General features: G+C 45.7%; 2 protein-coding genes across 5 annotated transcripts; both read right to left on the bottom strand.

Annotated features, from left to right (window-relative positions):
* Positions 1 to 216: 216 nt before the first annotated feature.
* On the bottom strand, positions 217 to 8,332 carry LOC143330354 (interferon alpha/beta receptor 2-like). 3 transcript variants are annotated; one of them, XM_076746872.1, is made up of 8 exons: positions 8,177 to 8,332; positions 7,759 to 7,891; positions 6,396 to 6,571; positions 5,391 to 5,542; positions 3,321 to 3,480; positions 2,456 to 2,577; positions 1,731 to 1,820; positions 217 to 937 (listed from the first exon to the last, which is right to left on the bottom strand). In XM_076746872.1, the coding sequence occupies exons 1-7, from the start codon at positions 8,262 to 8,264 to the stop codon at positions 1,767 to 1,769; spliced, it is 885 nt and encodes a 294-aa protein (XP_076602987.1). In that variant the 5' UTR covers positions 8,265 to 8,332; the 3' UTR covers positions 217 to 937; positions 1,731 to 1,766. The 3 variants fall into 3 exon arrangements, with proteins under 3 accessions (XP_076602987.1, XP_076602985.1, XP_076602986.1); XM_076746870.1 differs by lacking the exon at positions 1,731 to 1,820 and having other exon boundaries at positions 679 to 937; XM_076746871.1 differs by lacking the exon at positions 1,731 to 1,820 and having other exon boundaries at positions 679 to 937; positions 8,225 to 8,332.
* A 296-nt stretch (positions 8,333 to 8,628) lies between these two features.
* LOC143330352 (interferon alpha/beta receptor 2-like) lies at positions 8,629 to 19,657 on the bottom strand. Of its 2 annotated transcripts, XM_076746867.1 has the most exons (8): positions 19,559 to 19,657; positions 18,753 to 18,868; positions 18,242 to 18,371; positions 17,514 to 17,689; positions 17,254 to 17,402; positions 16,832 to 16,988; positions 15,883 to 15,998; positions 8,629 to 11,660 (listed from the first exon to the last, which is right to left on the bottom strand). In XM_076746867.1, exons 2-8 carry the CDS (start codon positions 18,799 to 18,801, stop codon positions 10,965 to 10,967), a joined length of 1,473 nt encoding a protein of 490 aa, XP_076602982.1. In that variant the 5' UTR covers positions 18,802 to 18,868; positions 19,559 to 19,657; the 3' UTR covers positions 8,629 to 10,964. The 2 variants fall into 2 exon arrangements, with proteins under 2 accessions (XP_076602982.1, XP_076602983.1); XM_076746868.1 differs by lacking the exon at positions 19,559 to 19,657 and having other exon boundaries at positions 10,840 to 11,660; positions 18,753 to 18,913.
* Between the last annotated feature and the right edge of the window lie 78 nt (positions 19,658 to 19,735).

The raw sequence follows: 19,735 nt of genomic DNA, 5'->3' as shown, positions 1-19,735 counted from the left end.
TTTATGCAGCTTTTCTTGGAGGTTCACTTCATCCTTTATGTTAACATGTGCTGGTATCCATCACGTCTGTGCAGCTGTCCTCTTTATACATTTTTATTGTACAAACACTCTGTTTTTCAGTATCCATATGTGCAATTCAAGACTTCCATTGTGAACCTGAGCCGTCCTTCTCTCCTTTGATGAGCGCTGATAATGAATGTCTACACGGCTTCTGTTTATTGATTAAAGTTTTCTTTATTGGGAAATCACCATGAACAAACTGTAAATACATGAGTGGTTGATGGAAAGCTTTCCGGTGTTGGCTTTGGCACAGAGACGCAGCGTTAGCTTCAATGCTAAGGTGAAAACAGGTCAAACAACTCGTCTCCAGTTCACTGCATTTTATTCACCACGTTTTTAACATCTTCAGGTCCTGATCAGGTTAAAAACACCTGGTGAACAAACAGCTCATCAGTGACAGCAGTGACGGAGAGAAAGGACAACAGGACGGACATGTGGAGTGTGTCCGTCCTTCATGGCGTGACGTTCAGGTCAAGTTTCACGCACCAGATCAGCATTTTTCACTTCTGTTCCTCCTCATTTGTTCCAGTTATTCTCTGGTTCTAAAAGTTCTTTTCACAGACTTAAACTTCAACCACCTCAAGCTAATTCAGAAAAAGAAGGAGAGAGTAAAGATAAACAGAATTATTACGATCAAAACAACCTCCACCTAAACGAGCTCTCCTGGCCTCCATCCTGCAGCGCTTCCATTTCAAACGTCTGACTGTCCACAGTCCTCCTCTTCCTCCTCTGAGCTGCTCCTCAGCGGCTGAACGGGCGTGTGGGCGGTCAGGAGGCAGTCGACTGAGCCTTCTTTATGCAGCTGCGTGGCTGAGATCTGATCTGAGAGTTCGGCCGGCGCACCTCCACGATTCTGGCCCCGGAGGAGGAGATATGACTGGAGACAAGGAGAGGAGCAGAGGAGGTCCGGCTTACCTGCTTCTGGTAAAACTCTCTTTAAGCACATTTCTGAACACTGAGCAGTGAGAGTAACTGTGGAGAACGCTGTTTTTCAGCCAGGTGTGGAGGTCTTAATCAGCTATTTTGTAAATAAATTTATGAATTGATTAATGTCAAAAAGACTGAAAAAGGTCCAGCACAGTTTCACAGAGGTTTATATTTTTCTTTCTGTCAACAATCTCATGAAAAGACCAAAACCCACAACGCGTCCGTCTCTCAGTACTGTCTGACTTCCTGTTTGTGGCCCTCAGCTCTAAACTCATTGGTGCGTACAGAAGACATAAAAAAAACAGTTTCATTTTTTTCAAAAGCTCATTAATTTCCTCAAACAGCTGCTCACACAAAGAGGGAAGCAGTGCATTTGTTGGGGACTATTTACAGCGGGGGACTAATCCACATCTGGCGCTGTAGTGAGTATTTGTGGCAGCAGGACGGTGTGTGCGTGTTCATGGTGATGAAGGAAGATGTGATGTGTTTTTACTAGTTTTGGACGATAATGGAGCTCTAAAGCAGAGGAAGAAGCTCTTCACACACAGCGCTTGTTAGCAGAAACATCGTCGTCGGTTTGGGTCCAGACTTTGTTGAGAAGAAGAAAAATATAGAAGATCACCAGACTCGAACTTTAAGGTGACGTCTTCAAATCGCTTGTTTTATTCATCAAACAGTCCAAAAAAACAGGAAGATGTTAAATTTACAATTATGTTAAAGAGAGAGAAGCAGAAGGTCCTCACGCTGGAGAGGCTGAAACGAGCAGATGTTTCTCATTTTTAGCAGCGTGGCGTTCGGGATGGCGTGGCGGTCTGTCGGTCAGCTGGTCCAGTCTGAAATATTTAGACTATTAGAAGCTTTGACATGAAGTCTTGCACAGACATTCATTGTTCTCAGAGGATGAATCCCCTGACTTTGCCTCTAGCGCCACCATCAGGTTCATATTTATGTTTTTAGTGAAATGCCTCAACAACTGTTGGACGGATTAACATGACATTAGCTACGCACATTCGCGTTCCCCTCAGGATGAATTAGAAGGGATCCTCTAGCGCCACCGTCAGGTCAAGAATTCCTTCAGTTTATCACCAAATATCAGCACAGCTACTGACCGATGGGACCAGGTGTGCTTTGTGTTTTTGTGCAAATGTTAGCATGCTAACATGCTATACCTGTTAAACATCATCATGTTAGCATTGTCACTGTGAGCATGTTAGCATGCTGATGTTAGCATTTAGCTCAAAACACCACGAGTCCTACAGAGACACTAGCATGGCTGGAAACTCTGGTTACAGGATCAATTGACGGACTAATTATTAATCTACTAATCACTGCGTCGGCAGTTTAATCTTTATCTGGTTTATAATGACCAAAGCGTGATCTTAATCAGCTCATCGTCTCAGAAAGTCAACAGATTAAACAAACTGATCAGGTTGATTAGCAGTCCCAGCACACACAGCTGATCTGTTACCAGAGTTCCGGGTGGGCGTCGTCTTAGTAATGTGACGCCCAGCTGACTGCAGTAGACAACCAGTCCGGGGAGGAGGAAGCCCAGCACGCAGAAGGCTCCCAGCAGGCTGTAGACCACATACACTGAAACAGGAGCACAGAAACACGCGTCACTTTCCTGAACCTTTACTGCCTGGAAATAACCAAAAATCCACCAACAGGTGGAAAGACTGGAGGTTCAGTTAGTCTGCAAACGTCACTAATGTCACCGAGGATCCTGGAACATAACGCTGACATCTGCAGGTGTTGAGGTCGAGTGTTGAACTGTAAAAGTTCTTTCACATCGACTTCTCTGAGAGGAACTGTTAACATTCAAATGAAGTTCCCCTTTCTGCCAAAAGCAGCAGCGAACGCAGACCTTCGTGCAGGTGGAGCTGGTTCAGCGTTCACTCTTAAACTCCCCTCAGACATGTGACATCACTTCACCTGTGAAAGGCCCGGCACCCCCACACAGGTGTTTTCACTGAGGACAGCTCAGGAGGACGGTCGGCGAGCTCTGCTGGGAACTACACGAAGTCACTGAAGATGTCAATCAAGCGTTCACCTGTGGAGGTGTACCAGCAGTCCGCTGCCTTTAAAGGGACATAAGCCTCTAGAGTTTTTTCTGTCTCAGTAGTTGGTTTCTTTGGATTTCACCCTGTGCATCTGTGGCCTTTTGGCTAACATGACAGCCTTTAATTAGGGCTTCCTGCTTAATTTGTTGCAGAGTTATTCCACCTGTGAATGCAGCCTGCAGCAGACTCTAAGACGACAGAGGGCCGGACAGGTTTGGACTGTCGTGTGTCTCTTTGTTTGCTGACTGTTCTGCTAACAGAGCTGTGACGTACGTGAGGACGTGGGTGGAGGGCTGGTGAAGGCGCAGTAAGGTTTACTGGTGACGGTGTTGGAGTTGAAGAGTGTTTTCACAGAGATGGTCACGCAGTACTCCACACCTGGCTCCAGGTAGGTGATCATGGTCTCCTCTTTGTACGGCTGATTCAGTTCAAACTGCAACACAAACCACACGAGATGAAGCATGAAGGCAGAAAACTCATCACGTTCTGTGTCATTCCTCCAAAAAAAGGACCAATTCTACTCTCAGTTTCTCTTCACTGTTTTGATGCTCTGTTTACAATAAAAGCTTGTTTCTAAGAGACACAAACACCAAAGCTGTGTATTCAAACCTCCAAAAGGTGTCGTGTTAGCGAAACTCTTCACATAATGAAACCCCAATTCTAAACATTCAGGATGCTGTTTGAAATAAAACCAGAATCGATCATTTCCAATGAAACTGTGTTTATTTTCTGAAGTGTCTCTGAGTTCATGTGTTCATCTCCTTCGTCCTTCATGTGTTCACAAAGTGGTGAACCTCGCTCCGTCCTCTATGATCGACTGAGCCTTTCCAGGACGCCCCTTTCATACCCAATCATGATCCTCTCACCTGTTACCAATGAGCCTGTTTACCTGTGGAAGCTTCCAAACAGGTGTTTTTGGAGCGTTCCACATCTTTCAGTGTTGTTCTGCCTCAGTGTTGTTGTGTTTGTGCCGTGATCAGCCTGTCTGTGCCTGCAGGCGGCATCTCAACGGCCTTTCTCGCTGCTCGCCCAGTTTCTTGTAATTCCACAGAAATCATTGCAGCTGCTGAAGTGAAGACGAGTGTTTCACTTCCTGTGTCAGACTGCTGCATGTTTTCCATGAAGCTGCCACACACCAGGTGTTAAATGCCACAGAGAAAGACCCAGACTGAGACTCTGATGTGTGACAATCAGCTCCTGTCTCGCCTCTGATTGGAGTTTTTCTCATTAACACACAAGCTTTATGTTTCCTGAATGTCGCTCTTTAAGCTGGTGGAGATTTCAGGAGAAGTTTGTGTCTCATTTCCTCCAGTAATGATTCATCCTCTGCCCTCATCGTGTTTGGACTGTAAATAAATGCAGAACTGTGAGGTGACGAGACCGAAATTAGAGATGTGAGGACGACATCTGTTTTGTTCTTGTCATCGACGTTTCCTCGAACATGAGCCGGTGAGAGGAAGACGTGGGTTAAACCGCACGGAGGAAGCTGCTGCCTGTGTGACACTGAGATAAGCTCAGTGTTCTGATGGAGATGAAGAGCAGCTGCTTGACGTTTTGATTTCTCAGTATTCCTCATGGCTTCCTCACGAAGTCTGAAATAAAACGCTCTCAAAGAAACGTGCAAACCTGCAGAAGTTCACTCTTATCTCGTGATGTGAAATCACGGCCCTCCGCTCTGAACGCACCCTTATCTTAAACTTATCTTAATCAGACACACCAGTGAACCACCAGGATTCCTGATGAACCACATCATGTCTCCAAACTCAGTTCTCGTTCAACAAAATCCACGACAGCGGAATAATCACACTCCCACTGAAACAGAGGCTTTTTAAAGCGTCTTCTAAAGTGCAGAGTTCACTAAAAATATCGTAAAGTTTCTTTGAGTAACGAGAATCTGAAACAACAACAACAATGGCCGACCGCTGCTGAGCTTACGTTTGGTTAGCGCTGCTGGGCCGCGTGCCACCAAGTGGTTAAATAATGTTCTTCTCTGGTGTTTGACACATTGCTGACACAGACCTTATCGCCACCTGCTGGCCAGGTATGCTCAGCTGGAACTGTTTTTGCGTTTCTGTGTGAGATATTTTGTAAAATGAAGGTCGTGTGGACTGTTATGTTTCTTTGACTCATCGATTAAACTAAGGAATCCTTCAAGTGTAATTTCTCATAAGATCTCGATCCCAAACTCGACTGAAGGCTCTGCAGAGGTGACAGTCGGGTGATAATTATCTGTGGACCTCGTTACATCATCATCATCATCATCATCATCACACATACAGTGATTTGATCCATTTTGATTGTAGAAGTATTGATCAGCGCAGCTTGAAGCTGCCACCTTCGTACCTGAGCACCGTCCCTGGTCCTTCGCACGTGGAAGACGAGTTCTCTGTGGAAGTCCTGCAGCTGCTGGAAGCCCCTGATTGGAGGAACTCTGAGCTGCAGGAGCAAACAGTTCCCACAGCCGGACACGGACACATCAGGAGGTCCCAAGAGCGCTACCGAGAGAGACGAGGCCACTTTGAGAAGAGAGTCAGTGCAGGACAATGATCCTAAAAACATCTGATGTCAAAACAGAAAACTATTGTCACTAACATATTCCAGGTTTATATGGACCAATTATATGTTTGCCCCATGCTAGCCCCACCCACTGAAGTTCAGCTCAGCCAATGAGATTGTTTCTGCCTCCAGGGCTCGGCCATGGTCTTCAAACACGGTCGCTGCTTTCCAGATTATAATGCTGAAGACCGGATTCATCTTATTCCAGTTAGCTGGATCATAATAAGACGTTTTACTTCAACATGAAGTGATTTTCAAATGCAGATGACTCGTTTTCTTTGATTTCCAATGAAAGATTGTAAATATGATTTAAAGAGAGAACGTGCAGGTTAGAAATCAGCACGATCAGCTGCTGTCGTCGTGAAGCGTCAGCTGGACATGCACGCTGAAAAAAGATCACAGCTCATGTCACCTGAGACAATGTGCACAAATTTAAGCTCCCTTTTTAGAGATTTTAGCGAGGTTTCATTTCCAGTCCTGCAGCATCATCATTCGCACTCTGACTACATTTACTGGAAACTTTTCTCCAGCGATGAAACTGTGGAAATTCTGTGGAGCTCAATGACAATCACTAACAGCCCTCATCTCCATGAATCCTCATGTACCTGCAATCACATGATCAGCACTCATCAAGGTTTCAGTTCTCTGCTCATTGAGTCTTTATTTCAAATTACTGAAGTAAGATGGATGAGCACGCTAGCCTGAATTAGCTAAACCTCATCTGAGGAGCAGGGCTCAGAGAAATGTGTGGAACTTCAAATCTCCCATATTTGTGTGTCGGTGGCGTCTCACTGTCTGACAGAGGCTGGAACTGCTCAGACACGGTCCAGTTGGACGTCCGGTTGGCTGCGAAGGCCTGGACGCGAGCTTGGTAGTAGTCGAACGGGTCCCTGAAGGCTCGGGTCAGATTACACGTCTGTCCGGCCGTCAGCTTCGAACAGTCAGCCACCGCTCGCCACGACTTCTTCCTCCAGAGCCAAAGAGAACGCAGAAGGAGGGAGAGAAAACATCACTATCAACACGCTGAGGAACACGTCACCACATGAAAAGGTTAGCGGCTGAGGCTGCGTGCGTCATCCTGAAACACCGAACTCAGACTTGTGATGAAGGACGCAGTTATTCTGAAAAGAAACTGCTCACTCAGAGTTTAGAGGCACCTCAGAAACAAAAATGAAACAGATGACCATCTGTGGAGGGAAAGGCAGAAGTTAAACAAGCCTGAGTCCAGGAAACAGATCAGACAAGTCGGGACAGAAGCAGCAGAAGACTGGGAGAGAAGTGGAACGCTCCAAAAACACCTGTTTGGAACGTTCCACAGGTAAACAGGCTCATTGTGACAGGTGAGAGCGTCATGGTCGGGTATGAAAGGCTCAGGATGGAGCGAGGTTCACCACTTTGTGAACACATGAGCTCAGGAACACTTCAGAAAACTGTTTGATTATTGATTTTACACATAGACTTTTTACTTTACAATCATCATGTTGGACTAGCTTCTTCAGCTTCTAGCGTCTCAGATGTCGCCATCTCATCAGCTGCTGGATGGACTTTCATGAAATGTGGGACAGATGTTCATGTTCCCCTCAGGATGAGCCACAATGACTCAATGATCCTCTGACTTTTCTTCTGTCAGCCTCAGCTGTGCTTTGCGTTTAGTGGTAATTAGCAAATATCAGCATGCTAACACACTAAGCTAAGACGCTAACCATGGTGAATATTGTAGCTGCACACTGATGCAGCGTCCTATAATAAACTCTGAATTCTGCATCAACTGAAGTTAAGTTTCATTTTACTTCATCTTTTGTCACATCAGCCCACCGGCTTTCTCTCCGTCAGCATCAGTACTCGATTACATGAACTCTTCAGAAAGTCCCTCTTTAGTCAGTCACATTTTGACTAAACTTGAGACAAAATTTCAGATTTCAGACTCTGGATTTTAATGTTCATTTTGTATCACTTAGTAAAATGCTGACAAGAAGAAGAAGAAGAAGAAGAAGAAGAAGAAGAAGAAGAAGAAGAAGAAGAAGAAACAGTGTGGTGAAGTTCAGGCTCATTTTGGGTTTTCATCCCAAAATCAGTGCTTCAGATGCTGCAAATGGAGCAAACAGGATGTCCTGTCACTCAGCCTCCCCTGTCCTCTCTACCTTCGAGCGAGTACCTGAGGCGGAGGACTTCCACCTTGAAGCGGGTGCTGGAGGGGGTCTCGGGGCCGGGCAGGAAGCTGAGTGTGTGATCCATGTTGAAGGAGGAGATGGAGACATTGGAGGGTGCTGGGAGGGGGAGACCCAGCACTGCAGAGGATGACAGAAGGAGACAGAACATAGACGTGAAGAACGCTGTTTGCTCTTATTTCAAAACTCTGCAGCACGAATGACAGAAACACTTCCTGCTCAAGAGCTCACTGTGAGCAAATACAAAGTTTAACAACTTTACATTTACTGCTCCTGCAAACATCCTTACACACATCCTAGCACACCCTCCCACAGTATTTGCACAAATCTCAGTTCAAAGGTGCAAAAACAGAGAGGTGAGCTAAAGAAAGACACAGAAAAAACACATTCATGTCACATATTCACCATCTAAACCTCCTACTTCCAGCCCAGCCTCAATCCAGGGAGTATTACCAAGGTGGAAATGTAGAAGAAGAAGCATCCACGACCCCATCGTCCCTCCATGGACTGCTGTGGCTCGCAGTCAAGCGTCTGTCACAGGAAGATGAGGCGGTTGTTTTTGGGTTTGAGCACACAACATATAGAGAGGGATGGGAGGGAGCTGGGGTCATGTGTGGGGGTTGGGAAATGAACACCGTTTGTTGTCATTCAGAGCTGAGTTTCTGTTTCCCCTGAAGTCCCTCCCTGTGTTTTCTGCCCTTCAGATCCTGCTCTGAGCTGCTCTGAGCCGCTGCCGTGGACAGAAAGCGAGTCCTCACTCTGCCGTTTTCTGCTCTGTGTTCACATCTGCCTCTGTGCTTTGGTTTCAAAGTAAGTTTCTTCACTTTACTGCTACAACACAAACAACAAACACCAGTCAGTATCTAAAATGCACTTTATTATCTGTGAAATGTACATTTATGGCTGAGTGATTTAGAAAAGCTTGGCACTGAGTTATAAAAATGGAAAGATTTCACAGAACATTTAAAAAAAAGTCACATGTGGAATATGTCTGGTTATGTTTAAATAAAGTTGGCTGAATACAGAAACTCATCATAATGAATGCATTACTCTGCTTTCCATGTTAAAAATTGTACATTCAAAAATAAAAACATGATGCTGTGTTAACAGTCATCCACTAATATTCCTCATGCTGTCACGACTCAGACTTGATTACCAGGAACAGCTGATGGTTTCCACTCTTTAAAAATATGAACCTTTCCACAGCACTTCTCAAAAGGAGGTTAAAAAGTGCTTCACACTTGAAATAAAATGGAATAAAACATGAATTAAAACAATAATGAAGCAGAAAAGATGTTAATAAACTGATCCTCAGGCAGGGGGCTGCAGGTGGGAGGGGTCTGAGGGTGTAAACCAGGTGTCCTTCAGTCCTGAGCCGGACTCTGAGGCTGAGCTGCGACTGTTCAACAATATGACCGGGAGCTATGTCATGAGGTGCATTTAGGGTCATCAGGAAAATCCAGTGAAGTTTTGAAGCAGCTGAAGGCGTTAAAGGTGTTTTTTGGTTTAACTCTGATGAGTTAAAACAATCAAACTGAGATGAAATGAAAGCAGGAGACCTTCTGAGTTCAGATTTTTGAGGCGCTGATAGAAATGTCTGTGATTAGTTTTTCATAATTAAAATCAGTGCGAGATATTTCACCCTGGATTCTGCCTGCAGGCTCGACGCCGACAGCACAGGTTTTCTGAAACAAATCCAATGGTGTCGGATTTGTTTCCGTTCAGCTGCAGAAAGTTTTGAGATAAAACTGCCTTTTTCACTGTGTTTAATGGGACATAACTAACGCCTCCCAATGGCAGCACCCAGAATAACAGAGGGAGAGGGAGGAGGAGGAGGAGGAGGAGGAAGCATCACTGAACACTACTGGAAGAGTTCTGTTGGATCTGAAACCTCAACAAAAATAAAAACACATGATGCACACGTGAACCTCACAGAGACGAGGGCCACAAATAAAAATGTTTCAGTTATTGATCAACCCGCCAATGATTTCTGTTGCCCGACACGCCGACCACGCCGAGCCAAACATGACGCATTCAAACGCCTTGTTCTATCTGACCATCAAACATCCAAAGATATTCAGTTTGGATCAGATAAGACAAAAAGGGGAAGCAAATCTTCACACCTGAGAGGCAGGAAACAGCAAATGTTTGGCTTTTTCTCTTGGAAAAAAATGAATCAAAATGTCAGAAATTGTTGATCGATTTGCTGTTATTCAAGTAATGGATGAAGCAGCTCTGCGTGTTCAGTGTGAAGGGCTGAGGAGGTCAAACATAAAGAAAGTACAGTACTCATTATGTGTTCAGGAGAACGAAGGTAAAACCTCTCAAACACCGTCAGCGATCGTCATAAAACAGCCGGTGAAATGTCGTGAAGTCTGCTTCTACTTCAGCGACTGTTCCAAAAAAAAGAGTCTTCATCTGAAATGATCTGTAACGTGACGACAGCTGGAAAACAAATGAATGCCCGGACGCTCCAGGGGTGGAATCCCTGCACGTATGAGGAAGACATGGAGTGTCCTCCAGCATGTCCATCATGCTTTATGCTCCATATTCACAGTAAAACATGTGGAGAGGAAAGAGAGAGGCCTCCTACAGGAACATCATTCTATTTTTATGCTAATGATTTCATAACGCCTCTCCACTTCCTCCGACTGCACAGAAATGAAGCCAGAGTGACTGACTGATACCCAGCGACTCAACCATTGGTTAGAGCCAGCTGTCAATCATGACCTTACACCTGCTTTTTACAGCACAAATAACTGACTAACAGCAGAGAAGTGAACCGCTGAACAGACATCAGATAAGAGGGACAGAACTGATCTGTGGAAACATTTCTTTGACCTGTGCTTTTAGTTTGGAGTGGAGTTTATGAGGTGTACCACAGGCGGCCACCGGGGGGCGGTGGAGATGCTTTGGCTTCACTCTGTGGAGCTGTCATATCATCGCTCTGTGCATGATCTGGACCACAAAAACAGTAAACACACTGAACTTTGAGGACAGCTGCTCTAAAAATCTGATGTTCATGAGAAAGTCTGAAGTTCCTAAACCGTGAGTTTAGTTGGAAAGCCTCTTCAAAGTGTGCTCGTCAGAGTAAAGCCGTCCTGTGATGTCAATGTCAGACTGAGGGGACGGACGTGGACGTGAGCAGAGCTTCAGTCAACATGTCATCAAAGTGTAGAAACACAGAAAACCTCTAAAGCAGCTTCTTTAAATAACGTGGACAAGGACGGCCAATGTACCCAGAGTCATCGTCCTCCTCCTCCTCCTTCTCCTCCTCATTGTCAGGGCAGGAAGCTGCTTCTGTGGCCACCTTCTGGCTGTCCCATGTTTGTGTGGTGATGTGCATCTCTGCCATGTCAGCATGTGATTCCTCCTCTTCCTCCTTGTGCCTGCCAAAGGTCAATGTGAGGAGGTTTACGTCCTGGTTGTCCTCCTCTCCCGCCGCCTCCACCTCCTCTTTATTTGGCTCGATTCCTCCTGCAGTGGAGCAGTCGGAGCCTGCAGGAGGACCTGGAGCACACCGGCCTGATTCTGAGCTCGGCTTGTCCTTCGGTCCAGTCTCTGCTGAGTTCAGGACTGCCGGCGGGGGATCGAAGACCTCTGAGGAGCTCGGCTCTGGTTTGGGCTCGGGTGATAAAGGAGCAGACACAGATAATGAAGATGAGGAGGAGGAGGAGAGGAGGTTCAGGCCCACCCGCAGTTTATAAGCTCCTCCGCTGCTCCCACCAGTGCCCTCGGTCCCCACCTCCCCATCGCTCTCGTCCGATGAAGTCTGGCTGCTCCGCTTTTCACCAGAAGAGGGCGGTGTTGGTTTGACATTCAGGAGGGACAGCAGGGACGTGCTGTGGGGCGCCAGGACCACAGCGTCTTCTAGGTGACGGATGGATGTCTGAGAGACAAAGACAGAGAAAGACGGAGAGATGTTAAAATCAGTGCGTCAGATCGACAGCGGTCTGATCAGCTGATTTTAAATAACACACATTCAACAGGTGGAAACAACAAACAGCAGAAGAAGAATCAACGACCACGTCCTTTATGTTCTATTTAAATCTCACAGTCAATCAAATCTACTTGGTTTTGTTGGTGTTATAAGCTTTAAAGGACCCTCTGCTCTGCTAACGTGCTAACATGCTAACACATTTTCACACTCACTCATGAAACGACTGTTTTTCACTGATCTGATGATTATTTCCTCGATTCAAAGCTTTGTTTGTTCTGTAGAGTGTCAGAAAACAGTGACAAACACCAACATCAGCTCTGCAGAGCCTGAAGACACGTCTTCAGATGTCCTGCTGTGTTTGACCAACAGTCCAAAAGTCCAAAGACATTCACTTTGACATTAACCGAGACAAAGACAAGCAGCAAATTCTCATGTTTTTAAAGCCAAAAGCTGAAAATTTGGGACATCTGTGCTTCTAAATGTTATCAACATACCCTCAGTGGCCACTTTATTAGGTACACCTGCAAAATCCAGTGCAAACTCCATCTACAACTCCAGGAAATCTGCGTCCCAAACAGCCGGTCTGAACTTTAATTCTCACGTCCTGAGCTTTTCAGGAAGTCAGTTTTTATTGGAAGCTTTGCAGTTTGAAACAAACCCCAGAACCAGTCAGACTGGTCAGACTTGTCAGGTTACAGTTTATATCCATGTTCATCCAGACTTGCATGATATTTGTAGTGAAGGAGTTTAATTAATTTGATTCAATATTCCTTTATTAGTCCCTCGAGGGGAAGTAATATAAGAAGTGCATGCAAATTAAAAACATCAGTATATATACAAAAGAGTGAGAATTTTAAATAAAAAATAAAAAGAAACGTCGTCCTAATTAAAGGTGTTCAGTGTGTTTGTTGGTGGCTGACATGTCTGATTCCAGTTTGTCCGGACGAGTTCAGAGAGCTTCATCACGCGTAGCGACGACAATCACCTGAAGATGAATATCAGCTCAACCGATCAGCTCGTGGTGAACCACAGCGCTTCAAATATGGACGCTTCACACACACGTTCAACCTGACCTCACAGAAGATCTAAACAATAGGTGTCACCAACTCTGAGCAGATGTTCCTGAGTGAATAAGAAAAGAGTTTCTGCACGACAGGATGATGTCACAGTGAAGCTGACCTTTGACCTTTTAGACAGAAACACCATCGCTTCATCATTTTATCCAAAAAATGTGTTTCACGAGGTCTCAGTGACCTCCTTAAAGACAAACCGGTGGAAGCTCTGGATCCTAAAACTGAATTAAACATTATCAAACTCCAAACGCATCAAAACAGGAGGAGCAGCTGAGGCAGGGAGGGATTCTGGTCTGAAGTCAGCTTATCGGACCGCTGCGAGCCGCTCACACGAAGCTGTAGATATCCTTTCTGCTATCAGACAACAGCATGTTTCCACTGGTGGAAATGTTGCTGAATCATATCAAATCACCCTTCTGGAAAAGTTGGTGAGCAACCAAAAGCCTCGAGTCCCTCCAAACTTCACCTTTAATTTATTGGCCACGTTCAAGTCCTGTGCGAGGGGAAACCCCGTCTCCACCTCGCCTCACTGCGCTGCTGGAGGCAGCAAATAACTGAACAGAAACCGCGTCTTATTTCAGAAAAAAGCGTGCTCAAATCCCCCTCGCATGAGACAACACCACAAATAATGAGAGGTTAACTGTAAGACGCCCACGCGGCTCAGCGCTCACATCCCAGCATGCAGCGATAAAACAGAGCCGGTGACACGAAGGAAGGTTTCAAAAGCTCTGACTACCAACTGAACACTGGTCCTGTTAGCGTCCCAGCAGACAGACGATCAGACGTCCACAGGCAGGGGACACACAGTAACTTAAGTACCGCTTCAAAGTACTTCTCTCAAGTCTTAGAGTACTAAAAGCAGCAGCAGCTCGACGGTCCCGATGGAAACCTGTGAGAGCGCCATCGTTACAGCTGCTTGTCTTATGGACATAAACTCAAACATGTCTTCACTGTTTAGCTTGTCGTCTCCGCTGTCTCAGGTGAAAATGGCGGACGGTGGCAGTTCTTCCTGCCTGACGTCAGCTGACCTCACGACGGCTCTTGGTGATTGCTCTACCGTGAAGGAACATGAGCTCATGCTCTGAGGAGTTTCCACCTTCGCTCCAGTCAACTGGCTCATCGGTCATGTGATCGATCCACCACCATAAATACCACAAATCCAAAACTTAAGGTCGCCGTGTTCTTTCTTTGAGAACACGTAGATCCTGGATGGACGAGTGAAGCTCAGACGTAAACGGACTGGATTTAAATAAACAAAGAATTCATCTGAATAACTGATTTTCTTCTATTGAAAAACTGATATTTGATGACTTCAGATGAAAAAGTGTATTTATGAGGGAAAAGTGTGAATGATTTTTATTCCTGGTCATGGATGTTGATGTGAATGAGTCTCTGAACAGTGAGAAGCTCTAACATGGACGCCTCGGCCGGCGGCTCAGTCCACACTCGTCTGAGAACAGCGAATACGAACATCATCCATCCTGCCTGCAGCCATCAGCCTTCGCCTCTCTTCTTCTTTCACCGCAGGTCGACCACAAACATGGCACCCCCACTGATGTGTACGGCGAATGTGAGGGTTTTTTCTGCTCGAGCGCGTTTCCGCCTGCAGTTCTTTCCTGTTGCTTTACTCAGAAAAAGTTAAGCGAGAGCTGCTCGCTGCCAAACCACAGATACACAGCTTGTATTGTACATATTAAACAATAATGCAAAGAGTAGAGCTGCGACTGTCAAATCTCCAGATATGACTTTAGCACTCTTCATCATTTACTCATCTGGTGTCATCACATCACTCTACAGATGATTGTACTTCAAAGCCTCGAGAATCAGAAGATGTGAGATGACAGAGATGTGAAACCACAAAGATTCTTAACTTGAACAAATATGGACGCAGAGCGACGCTAATTTTTCATGCTTTCTCTCCCAAATTCTCCAGATGATTAAGAGATGATGAAGACGTCTTTATGATGTCTGGTTCTGCAGGGTTTGTCCCACTCTGTGTTTTCTGTTCCCACCAAATAACTGACAGACCCGCCATGTTGGTTTTGAGCATCACAGCAGAGGCTTCATGTGTAAATGACTCGATGTCTGGACGCAGTTTTCCTTCATAAAGGCCGACAGCGGACGTGTTTTAGGACGGAAAATACTTCAATACTTTTTAATGTTAACTTTCCAAATGAAGTTTCCATCAGGATGTTTTTAATGTACGTTTTGAAATATCTCCTTCCAAAGCTCGATGGAAAAATCTCAGAAAACTTCCTCAACAGTGCAATAAAGTTCTGACGTAGCAAAACTCACACGACCAATCAGCTCTTTCCACAGAAGAAGAAGAACGAGGAGTAGCAGCAGCAGTAGTTTCCTCCGTCGTTGTCTTCCTGAACGTTCCCATAACGAGCGAAAACATGTCTGGTCAGACCAACAACAGGTACGTGAAAACATGGCCGACACTCGCTGACATGAAGGACGAAACAAACTCCTGCAGACGTCTCTCCATTCCTCTCTCAGGTGTTTAAAGGCCGTTTCTGGTCTTCAACATTCTTCTTCTTCTTCTTCTACTCTTTTAATCAAAGCCATGCGTAGCGTGGCGTATGCCTCCACCTTCTGATGACACTTCACTTGGTGTCGCCCAGTTCATCCGCTTCAGACCAGTTTATGGAAACACACCAAATCTGCATCTTCTCTGTTTTTCCTCTTTGTGACATTTCAAACATGCTGCTGAAAGTTCATTTGACAACAGATGGAAACAGGTTTTATCTTCTCACTGTGAACTTCATTTGCTTTTAGCTCTTCCTGCACAGGTGAACGTGACAACATCGAATATATAATGATTATTATTAATATTAGGGCTGACTAGAAACAGCCTTTGATGAATCCTTCGTTTTACCTGGAAAAGACGTCAAATTCTCTCTAACTCGATGATGAATTTTCCAGTAACGGCTGCTGACTAATTATTCATTTTCCCCAAAAAGACAATGAGAAAATTTTTCAACCACAGATTAATTCAGAGATGAGCTGCGAGGCGGCGGCCGGCTGCCATCAGCGGCGTGCGTCGCTGCCACCTACCACTTTCAGCTCTGCAGTTAAATGAAAGTGTTACTAACCAGGACCAGCGGCAGAGGCCTCCTCCTCAGACACACGTAGCCGGCAGAGACGAGCAGGAGCAGCGCCACCACGGCCAACAGCACCAGCACACACAGCACGGCTGCGATCGCAGGGTCTGCGGAGAGCACGGGAGGACACGTCATTCACGCAGGAGCCTGAGAGACCAAAGGTCCTCACCGTCAACACCACTGCAGCGTTCAGTGGACGGGACAATGACCTGTGGTCCACTGTGGACTTCAAAGAGTCATTGGACCAATAAATAACCAATAAGACAGTCTGATCACAACACCACGTTCTGTTTGGACAGAAGTGTCCGCACATGAATCCATGTAACCGTGAAATATTCAGACAGACAAGTTTATTCTTCAACCTTTTCAATAAATCAATCTTTAAATTTATGACACTTTGAATCAAATCAGTAAAATTCAAAGAGCTTTACCAGCCAAAAGAAACAATAAACCACGTGAAATCAGATTTTTTCAGGTAAAATTATGACTTAGTTCTCAAAATAAAATGTGATTCTGGAAATATTCTGTTTTTCCTGAAATAAATTCTGATTTTTTTCATACGTCACAGCTTTGTCTTTTAGCATTCAGATGTTTTTTTTTTCTCATAACTTTACAGCTTATATTCACAAAATCTGTAAATCTTCCTGCAGCCCTGCAGACATTTTGACATGTGGGATCAGTAAAATTGATAAAGGCCGCGTTCCATTCATCTATCAGTTTGCACGGACATTATCAGGTCCCCCTGTGTTTCACGTCCAGGCCTAAACTATCAAATTAAAGCATTTTTCTCTGTTTTTAAAGACTGTAAATATGATTTGTTCTCTGGAGACGTCACAAGGACATTACAGAGGATTCAAAGTCTGCAATAACAGCGTGGACGGCGTAGACCTTTCATGGCCGTGTGTGAGAGTGTCTCACACAGAAGCACAGACACACTGACCTGTTCCTGCAGAATGGCCGCCGGCGGTGAAAGCGCACACCGGCTGGCTGTAGTTGGACTTCCTGGGCAGCAAAGGGTCTGAGAAGCAGACTGAGACGCAGTACTGTCTGCCAGGACCCAGATCCTTCAAAACCTCTCGTCCCGGAAACTTGGCGCTCTTAAAGAAGAGAAACCGGAGACGGACGTTAGAGACGACTCACAGCGTTTCTGCCGTAGATCAGAGCACAGGAGGCATCAGTTCAATCCCTGATCCTTTCACATCACGCTGTGTTCGGACCGCTCCTTCTGGTTTTATCAGACCAGGCTTCAGCGTCTGACAAGCCTTAAAACACACCTGTACCTGTCGCAGCAGCATCGTCTTTAAAGCCGTGCACCTGTTTGAACTTGTCAATCGACTCTGAGTGCGAGCTTTCGTGCAGTACCTGGGTCCTTTCAGCACCGTTGGACTCGATCCTGAGTTTGTATTTCAGAGACTCGTAGCTCTGCCTGAGGTGCTCCACGGGAGGCTGGAGGTCCACACACAGGTTTGTGTCACAGGCCTCCACGGTCAGCAGCGGCAGGTCCAGGAGAGCTGGAGGACAAGCAGACGAAACAGCTGAGCTTCAAACGCTTTATATTATAACCTCACAGACATGAAGTCCTGACAGAGACGCAGTCACACCAATGTGACAGACCCACTTACTGTCTCTGATGGGCTGAAACTCTTGGCAGACCACTGGCTGTGAGGCCTGTGCTTCCAGTCGTGCTGTGATCTGTGTAAAGTAGACCTGCCACGGGTCGGAGAAGGCCTGCGTCAGGTCACAATCCAGTGGGTGCTGGACTCGCTCGCAGCCGGCCACCGGCAGCCAGGACGTCCCCCTTCAGGAGGGAAAGAAGCCGACGCCAGGGGGTCAAAAGAGCCGACGAGTCTTTGCTTTTATTTAAGTTTGAGCTAAAAAGTATGTTTTTCCAATGCGAGTAACCTTCACATGAAAAGCATTTATTATGAAGCACATGCAGGAACAGCTGAGGAATCAGCTTTAAACTTCCTGCTGCAGATAAACGGAGCAGAACAGAGAAATCCACTCAATGGTTTCTCACCAGCTTGTTCCGGGAACTTCTCATACTTTATGCCCATTTTGTGTGATCACCTTGCAATGACTTCGTATATTACCTCATGAAGACAGAGGCTGCGTCCAGGGGAGTGGACATCAGAGAGGAACAGAGCATTTCTGTCTGGCCTTATAAAAGTCTCATATTAACTCTGTCTGACTGAACATTTACACTGCAGGCTCTCTGGAGTCACTTATTCTCTTGCCTTGCGGCAAGAATAAGCAACTTCCTCTACTAGATTTCAGACGGTGCTCCTGAGTCTTCTTTAAAACTGTTCCTAACACATTTGTTCTAAGTACAAACACACATGCGACCTACCTTTCTGTGCGCATGGTGATGGCGTAGTGGACTCCTGCGGGGGTCCCTGGTCCACGCTCCCATTTCAACGTATGATTGAACCGGTTTGAGGTCAGCGTCACGTTGACAGGCTGGGGGAGTTTATTCAAACCTGGAATGCAAACAGACAAACGCGTCCCGCGGAGCTTAAAACTTCAAGCCTGAAGCATTAACAAATCTGGGGGAGTGGATGTGAAGAGACGGGGGCTGACCGGAGCTCCCGCCTCTCAGCTCTGCTTCCCGGCCTCCAGGTTACATTAGCTGATAGCAGCAGGACGCACCCGAACCTCCAGCTGGAGGTCGAGTTACACTGAGGGGCGTTTAGGTGCAAGCTTTTAACAAGGTAATATTACCATTATTACTACTATTCCAGTTACTGCGGTGCAACGCTGTTGAAGCCTCATGCATTCACTGAAAACATCATGTGTTCAGAGGAAGCGCCTCCAGGTGTAACTGTCACTCAGGGTCATGTGACTAAATGTCATGTACTTACCTGGCAGGACCTGAGGCAACCACGTGAGCAGACAAATGAGCGCAGTCATGACAGCCGAACCATCTCCGCTGCTCAGCCATCAGCTCCTCTCACCTCTGGATGCTGCTTTCACTTTCCTTATGAGAACCATCACAAAGCAGCAATCACACTCACTGCGGCGTTCAAAGACACATCTGCAGGCTGGCCGCTTCAGAAACACAGACGTTACTAGAAGTTATCATAACAACAATGCTAAAACTTTAACTGATAAGTGGTGTCAAGCTAACACACCTGATCAATACTTTGCACACTCCTGCAGCGCTCAGTCATCTTGTACATATCTATACAACCCAGATTTTACTCTCAACTTTCTATTTAAGCTTCTTGACTTGCAGTACTTGATTTTTTTTTTTTTTAAATCACACTTTATGTACTTACTGTACTGTTTTGCACCAAAACATTAATTTTTGATTAACTTTATTACTGGAACCGCTGAGGGAATTACGGCATACTTTCACTTGGTCTGTGTACCTGTTTAGTTAGCTTATAACACCCAGTTTAACGTTAATTTAATCAGAAAACATTGATAAAACTGCCGTGCCCATTTACAGACAGATAACGCTATGAAACCTCTCTGCCCACAGACGAGAAATCTTCACCTCAAAACGCCCACCGCCGAAAATTTAGCTAACTTGCCGCTACAGCTAGCCGGCTAATGGGTTAGCACTGATTTTATCAGCGTGTAAAATCGCTGGCAAGTCAAAGTCTTCAATAAATCAATGTGGAATAAGTCAAAAAGCGTTAAAAATGTTTGATAATACCGCTACCTGTCCCCAGAGGGCCTCCCGTGTTTCTCGTCGGTTTCAGCCTCAGCAAGTCATCTCAGCTCAAACTGAGCCGCACCACAAACACTCCTGATGCCTTCACGGAACTCCAGTTAAATTGAGGCTCGTCAGACAGCGCTATGTGACTTCACACAAAGAGAAAACAACTACAAATAGATG

Source organism: Chaetodon auriga, chromosome 13, assembly GCF_051107435.1.
Source record: "Chaetodon auriga isolate fChaAug3 chromosome 13, fChaAug3.hap1, whole genome shotgun sequence".
In the NCBI taxonomy this organism is placed as follows: Eukaryota; Metazoa; Chordata; class Actinopteri; order Chaetodontiformes; family Chaetodontidae; genus Chaetodon; species Chaetodon auriga.
Note: the sequence above shows the minus strand (reverse complement) of the source record. Positions and strands in the feature narration are given on the sequence as shown.

Bases quoted from the DNA above. Each gene is read 5' to 3' on its own strand.
- LOC143330352 (XM_076746867.1), bottom strand. From the start codon at position 18,801: ATGACTGCGCTCATTTGTCTGCTCACGTGGTTGCCTCAGGTCCTGCCA. The intron at 18,372-18,752 runs GTAAGTACATGA...TTTGCATTCCAG, and splicing joins GTTGCCTCAGGTCCTGCCAG to GTTTGAATAAACTCCCCCAG. The intron at 15,999-16,831 runs GTCAGTGTGTCT...TGCTCTCCGCAG, and splicing joins CGGCCATTCTGCAGGAACAG to ACCCTGCGATCGCAGCCGTG.
- LOC143330354 (XM_076746870.1), bottom strand. From the start codon at position 8,264: ATGGGGTCGTGGATGCTTCTTCTTCTACATTTCCACCTTGGTAATACT. The intron at 6,572-7,758 runs GTACTCGCTCGA...TTGGCTCTGGAG, and splicing joins GTGGAAGTCCTCCGCCTCAG to GAAGAAGTCGTGGCGAGCGG. The intron at 938-2,455 runs GTAACAGATCAG...CCTTGTCTCCAG, and splicing joins GACGCCCACCCGGAACTCTG to TCATATCTCCTCCTCCGGGG.